Here is a 7,502-nt window from a genome sequence, read left to right on the forward strand (position 1 = left end):
CCCCCCCCCCAGGAACCCAGAGGTAGCCATTCGCCCGGCTACACGCGTCTGATTTGCACAGGGAGAGAGGGACAGACGTGCATGTGGAAGGTGGCAAAGGGGCGCCGCTCGCCTTTCCTCCATGATCAACGCCCCCCCCCCCATGAGCATCATCGATGGACGCTCGCAAAGCGCCCGTTGGGAAAGGGAAGGAGGAAGGGGGAGGGAACTCGAGTTTGGCTTGTGTCCTCTCTCTCTCCCGCCCCCCCCCCCCTGCACACACCTTCCCCACCACCAGGATCTGATTTCCTACAGCGGCAGCAGCGGGCTGCTTTAGCACACAACGGTACAGAACAATAAATCCAAATATATGCGGCAGCAGCGGCAGCAGCAGCAGCGACCCCCCCCCCCCGCGGCGCGCTCCCGCGCCTCCGACACACACCCCAAAGTGGGGGGCATTTCCTCTCTGGCTCCGCGCAGATCTGCAGGCAGAGCCGCCGCCATCCGCCCCTGTGTGGGAGGAAAAGGCAATGGAGGAGGGTTGCGCGGGGGGGGGGGCGCATGGGGGCAGCAGCCGCCCCGCGATGGGGCGAAGGGCGCCGGCGGGCCAGACTTACCCAGCAGCAGCAGCTTGAGCTCCCGGCGGGCGTCCCGCTTGTCCCGCTTGAGCTGCCTCTCGATCTCGTCGTTGATCCGGCGCGCTTCCTTGGCTTCCTCGCTCAGGCAGCACGCCATGATGGACTCCAGAGTCATTCTTCCCAACTGGTTGAGGCGCAGCCCCCGCCCCCACCCCCAAAAGACGCGCCGCGCCCCCCGCCACACAAAGCCGCCGACGCAGGGAGGGAGAAAGCCCGGCTGCCGCTCCCGAGCCGCCGCCGCCTCCGCGCCTCACTCCCGGGAAGAGCAGAGCCAGGCGAGCCTGACACGCGGAGACGCGCGCTCACACGCAGCCACCACGCGCGCGCCCCCCCCCCCCCGCCTCTCCGGCCGAGCACAGCCTTCCTCGCCGCCGCCCCCCGACGCCGCCTCCGGGCACACGCGCGGCTCCCCACTCCGCCTCCGCCTCGCCCGATCATGCACCAAACAGGGGGAACATCCAGCCGGGGAGGCAGCGGCAGCAGCAGCAGCGAGAGAAAGGGAAAGACCGTCGCGGGGAAGCAGCGCCCTCCTTGTCGCCCCCTCTAAGCTGCCTCACCCCGACGTGCCCTCCCCGCCTGCGCCTGGCCAAGCGAAGCGCCCCCCACACATTGGCAGCGCCCACCCCGCCTCCCCTCGCCCCCGCCCAGAAGCCGCCCGAGGTTGCCCGCGCGGGGCGGGGTCGGCAAGGGCCGGACCCCGCGGGAGCCTCCGGGGGCTCCGAAGCTCCTCGCAGCGAGGCTCCCTCCCCGCTCCCTGCGCTCCGAGGGGGACGCGGCCCAGGACGGCTCTTCCTTTCTCGGGGCCGCCTTCCCCTTACTGCAAGAAAAGGGGGGAGGGCAAGAGGGCCGGCCGCCTGCCCGCCCGCCCGAGGTGTGTCGCCAGCCGGACTCGGGCGGCTCGGCTCCCCGGGCGTGGCGAGGCAGAAATATGGCGGACCTTTTCTCTCGCTCGCTGCTCTGCGCGCTCCACGCTCCCCTCCGCCCCGAAGTGAAATCCCAGGAAAGTCATAAAAAATACCCTTCGGATCCACTGCGCTGCCTTTCGACTGCAACGCAGCAGCAATAACCGAGGGAGGAAGGAGCCCTTTCCCCGCCCGAGTCCGCTACTTAAATGGCCGCGAGGAACACGGGCTGGTTTTATGGGTCCTCGAGGGCAGGGCTGCTATGGTTGCTCATGGGCTCCCACCACCACCTGCCTCGGTTTCTTTCGCCGCCAGCTCCGCCAGATGACATTTTATGGCGAGCCTCTTATTTTTAGAAGGATCAACGACACTGCTGGGGGAAAGCGGGGCCCTGAGAGGCTGAGATGAAGGGGGGCGACCTCGCTGTCTAAGAAATGTTATGTCTGGGGTTGGGGCTTGTGCCTGAGGCTTAGCCCCAGCTCCCAGATACCCAACGGGAATTAAGATACTTCTGTTGGTTTACGTGCTGGGACTAAGCAAATAGCATATTTTATCATATTTCAGGGCAGGAATGGGGCTGTATTTTGTGTGCATCACTCCAGTTGCCAAATGGCAGAGCTGACCCAGACGATTTGAGTGTGTGCCATTTCCCCCCATCAGGGCCGTCTGTCAGGGCTTCAGATTACTGTCAGGGAGTTAGGGTTGCCAAGTGCACAGTTAGGATAGGTGCTTACCTGCTCTCTTTTACCACCAGCTGCCTCTGGACTTGAGCCCAAAGAAAGGCGTTGGGCAGAGACTGGAACGGCTTGTTTGCCAAAAGACCATCCTTTGAGAATTAGGGTTGCAGCCCGGCCTGCCCTTTGAGCTTTCACAACAGCTTGATCTGTTTTCACAACATGGAGAATAAATGTACAGCTAAAGGCACAGTTACTAGTTGAAAGGGTTGGCAACCCTATGTGAGAAAACAATTGATGATATTGCTATTATTGAAATTGTGCTACCTAGTCCAATGCACATTCACACATAATTCCTGAGGATTTCATTGAAGCTTATACCTAAGTAAAAAAGTACAGAAAACCAGTCCGGGGCGGGCAGGGAGAGGTACTTGGCAATTGGCAGTGTCATTAAAAAAACACCATAGTGGTTGGCTGAAATATGTAACTTGAGCAATGTGAGACTAGTTCTCATGGAGTAGCCAAAGGTACTTGGCATTATAGACAAATATATAACGGTTATGCCTGGGTGTTGCAGAGACTAATGTGCCAAACATTTAAATAACCATACCTATTTCCCTATGCATGCAACACCCATTGTGAACATGTATGTGATCTTTCCCTTCTCAAAATCCACCTTTTGCCCTAAATCCTCATCAGAATCCATTGCATTGCCCACATTCTTCCCTTCCCCTGTCATTTTTGTCATTGTCTATTTTAGAAGGTCAGTTCCATGCCTTTGTGACTTAGCCACTATGTACACTAATGGTTCTGTATAAATCGTCGTCATCATCAATATAATAATTTACTTTAAAAACAGCTCTTTTGTGTGATTCACATGAGTGTATAAGGATGGCAACTATCCTGTAAGAGCTTGTTAAGAAACAACCTCACCATTGCTGCCAAGACTGACTCTTTAAGGTCAGCTTGGGACTTCATGGCCTCCATGACAACCATGGAGATATCTCCAATAATAACTAGCCATATACGTGAAACAAGCCACACACTGGATTTGTTTTTTTCCACTCCCCTAGAAGTGCTGGAAGACATTCTCTTTGGACTGAATTTCATACCATTAATCTGCAGTATGAAGAAACTAGTCTCCCATTCGGCAAGCTACCTATGGGAGACTACTTTATTTATAGTGAAGAATAATGCTACCTGGTATTTTATATTGCTATCTTTCCTGAATCCTCCGTACATCATAGGATCATAGAATTGAAGAGTTGGAAGGGATTCCAAGGATCATCTAGTCCAATCCCCTGCAATGCAGAAATCTCAACTAGATCATACATGACAGATGGCCATCCGACCTCTGCTTAAAAGCTTCCAAGGAAGGAAAGTCCACTACCTCTTGCGGCACTCTGATCAACTGTCAAACAGCTCTTACTGTCAGAAAGTTTTTCCTGATATTTAGTCAGAATCTCCTTTCTTGTATCTTGAATCCATTGGTTCAGGTCCTACCCTCCAGAGCAGAAGAAAGCAAGCTTTCTCCATCCTTGATGTGCCAGCCCTTAAGATATTTGAAGATGGCTATCATATCTCTACTCAGTCTCCTCGTTTCCAGACTAAACATACCCAGCTCTGTCAACTGCTCCTCGTAGGCTTGGTTTCCAGACCCTTGATCATCTTGGTCACATCCTCTGCACCCATTCCAGTTTGTCAACATCCTTCTTAAATTGTGGCGCCCAGAATGGGACACATTATCCCAAGTGTGGTCTGACCAAGGCAGAATAGAGGCTCACCTTGGCACCAGGGCCACTGGGTATTGGCGAAGCTGGGCAAGGCAAAGCAGGCAGGAGATGATTGGGATGGGACGGGGGAGGCCATCTCGCTGCCACTAGCCCAACAGGGGGGAAGGTGGGGGCCGGAAAGGGGGTCCTGCTCATGAAGCTTTCCTCTCCTTCGCCACCAAGAGGATGGGGAGGAGTCCAGGAAAAGCTCTGGAGGGTGGAGGCTCTGGGGTGATCTGAGCCATCAGTAGGGTGTGCACCAGGCTGAGGAGAGATGCCCCCAATGGGCATAGCCAGGTTTTTTGTTGGTGGCGCAGGACTTGGTGGGGGGCAGGACTTCTGTTGGGGAAGGAGAACAGACGTGATTGGTCAGTTAAGTATTTCTATTGTTTTACTTTATGTGCGGGGGAGCTGCCCCCCTTGGCTATGCCCATGGGCTCCTCCCAGGCTTTTGGGGGCTCCATTCATGTTGACTTGGAGTAAGGAAGCAGCAGCAACTCAGCCCAAAACAGTGCCTCTGGTTTCCTGCTCTCCAGCTCGGAGCCCATCAAGCCGTGCCAACAGGACAGGGCTGTATCACGAGCTCACTGGCTAACTGCCTAGTGAAATCAGAGACGCAGAGAGCTTCTTCCAGTTCTTTTATTTAAATCAAGAGAAATACAGAGACCATGAAATATGGTCCCTCAAGACTGCTCAGAGTGCCCCCCCCCCCTTGCAGTACTTCCAAACCCCTCCTGTTGCCTATGGTGGCCGGTAAAGGAATCTTTCTGTCTCTGTTTGGTTTTCTTCTCTAAGATACAAAGGGAGCATCTGGTTGTAGGAGAAGGAGGAGGCTCTACCAGGCTTTCAAGTGACATGGTGTCAACTGTATGCTGTACTGTTTCTACCACTTCTGACTCCTGTCTCTGTTCAGGACTGGAGCATCTGCTAGCTTGTTCCTGTTCCTCATCCTCCATTATTTTGCAGCTTTTTTCTTCTTCTGGGGTGTGTCCTGTTTGCCACCACTACAAATCTGGGTCCATACTATCTTCATCTGCCTCCTGCCAGGAAGCCTCCTGGGGTGGTGGTCTCCATCACTCCTCCTCATCTGGCCAGTCCCTGACAGGCTGTAAGTTGGACCGTCTCCAACTTTGAATGTGCCAGTACTGTGTACCGTTGAGTACTGCCAGAAAACAAGCACTTACTAAAACCCTTAGATCCTTTTCACATGTACTACTGGCAAACCAGATGTTCCCCATAGTATATTTGTGCATCTGGTTCTTCCTGACTAAGAGCAGAACCTTGCATTTGTCCCTATTGAAATTCATTTTGCTAGTTTGGGCCCAGTTCTCCAATCTTTTAAGGTCATATTGAATCCTGATTCTGTCTTCAGTGGCATTGGTGTCATCTGCAAATTTGATGAGCATCCCCTCAATACCTTCATCCAAGTTGTTTATAAAGATGATGAAGAATAATAGGCCCAAGACAGAATCCTGTGGTACCACACTTTCCAGTTTTTGCCAGGATAATGAGGAACCGTTAGTGAGAACTCTTCAGGTTTGGTCAGTCAATGAGCTACAAATTCACCTAACAGTTATCTTGTCCAGTCCACATTTTACCAGCTTCTTTGCAAAAATATCATTCTGCAGCAATTGTAAAGAGAGAGGGGTTGGATTCAAATGAGTTGTTAATTAACCCACATATATGATAATAACCTTATCGCTGGGGCTCCTAACTGTATTGGGCCACTATGTTTTCAGTTTTACAATTTTCTAGGCAGTTAGGGTTTATAGTTGTGTTTCCCTTATGACTTGTTTTAAAACACAGTGGTACCTTGGGTTACATACGCTTCAGGTTACAGACTCCGCTAGCCCAGAAATAGTACCTCGGATTAAGATCATTGCTTCAGGATGAGAACAGAAATTGTGCGGTGGCAGCAGCAGGAGGCCACATTAGCTAAAGTGGTGCTTCAGGTTAAGAACAGTTTCAGGTTAAGAATGGACCTCCGGAACGAATTAAGTACATAACCAGAGGTACTACAGTAGCCTTTTCTCATCTAGCATATTTTGACATACCAACTGTATGACTGGATCAAAATCTGCTAAATAAACACAACATAATAGGCACTGTGATTTCCTTGTCTTAGACTCTAAATCACTGCCATTTCATGAGAGCTTATTCTAAACATACTTTACAGGTTAACACTTCTCACTAACACTTCCATGTTATCCAGACTAAATTGCATTCACGTTCTGTTTTTGATTGTCGGATATCTATCTGTATCAAATCCAGTATGGAGACATATATAATAACTTCCTCTTGATGTCATGTCTACTTTACTATTTTCTGAACATATTGGAGTCAGCAGCAATGGTGCCCATGAGCCACAAGCACAGACAGAGGCTTTCCCTGTCACCAACTGGATCACCTTCCTTACTGAAAATGGCAATACTTTCTGACAAGTATCTACTGATATCAAAGGCTGACCTTCAATGCAGCAGGATAAGGAGACCTCCTTTAGGTGGCACCATGAGGGAGGGATGAAGGCAGGAATTCAGTTTTGAACGGCACTGTATGATTTTCAAAGTATTGGTCCTAAAAGAGGGGGCACCATTTGAGCTTTGCTTCTGACTGAAAAAAATGTCTACTTACCATATTTTTCTGTGTATAAGACACTCCCATGTATATGGGAACTATTTTTTAAAAAGGTAAAGGTACCCCTGCCCGTACGGGCCAGTCTTGACAGACTCTAGGGTTGTGCGCCCATCTCACTCAAGAGGCCGAGGGCCAGCGCTGTCCGGAGACACTTCCGGGTCACGTGGCCAGCGTGACGAAGCTGCACCTGGCGAGCCAGCGCAGCACACGGAAACGCCGTTTACCTTCCCGCCAGTAAGCGGTCCCTATTTATCTACTTGCACCCAGGGGTGCTTTCGAACTGCTAGGTTGGCAGGCGCTGGGACCAAGCAACGGGAGCGCACCCCGCCGCGGGTATTCGAACCGCCGACCTTTCGATTGGCAAGCCCTAGGCGCTGAGGCTTTTACCCACAGCGCCACCCGCATCCCGGGAACTATTTTGGGGGACTCCAAATTAAGAAAACACCCCTCAGCACTACCCGTGTATAAGATGAGCTCCAATTTTAAGCCTAATTTTTTGGTAAAAAAACCTAGTCTTATACACTGAAAAATACTGTATATTGAACACCCCAGACTTGAAGGGCTGTGTGAAGGGCAGCTAAGCTAGCCTGGAGTCTGGTGATACAGTGCATTAGAATTCCACCAGAGGGCTGGAGCCTCTCTCTGATTGGCTACCAAGACAGCTAACCAGAGCGGGGTGGAGTCAGCTCTTTGCGGCGGGGGGGGGGGGGGGAAGAAAAGGAGCCTTTTCTGGGAAAGTGTTCTCCCTCTTACTGCAGTTCCTTAAATACAGTGGTGCCCCGCAAGACGAATGCCTCGCAAGACGGAAAACCCGCTAGACGAAAGGGTTTTCTGTTTTTGAGCTGCTTCGCAAGACGAATTTCCCTATGGGCTTGCTTCGCAAGACGAAAACGTCTTGCGAGT

At 52.0% G+C, this 7,502-nt stretch overlaps 1 protein-coding gene across 1 annotated transcript in view; it reads right to left on the reverse strand.

The window, feature by feature from the left end:
• LOC114606268 (guanine nucleotide-binding protein G(q) subunit alpha) overlaps positions 1-1,221 on the reverse strand; it is a 91,925-nt gene extending 90,704 nt beyond the window's left edge. The window contains exon 1 of the mRNA XM_077936003.1: positions 597-1,221. Coding sequence (XP_077792129.1) covers positions 597-732 — 136 coding nt within the window. The 5' untranslated portion in view covers positions 733-1,221. The remainder of the gene's footprint in view (positions 1-596) is intronic.
• Positions 1,222-7,502: the final 6,281 nt, after the last annotated feature.

Source organism: Podarcis muralis, chromosome 11, assembly GCF_964188315.1.
Source record: "Podarcis muralis chromosome 11, rPodMur119.hap1.1, whole genome shotgun sequence".
Lineage (NCBI taxonomy): Eukaryota > Metazoa > Chordata > Lepidosauria > Squamata > Lacertidae > Podarcis > Podarcis muralis.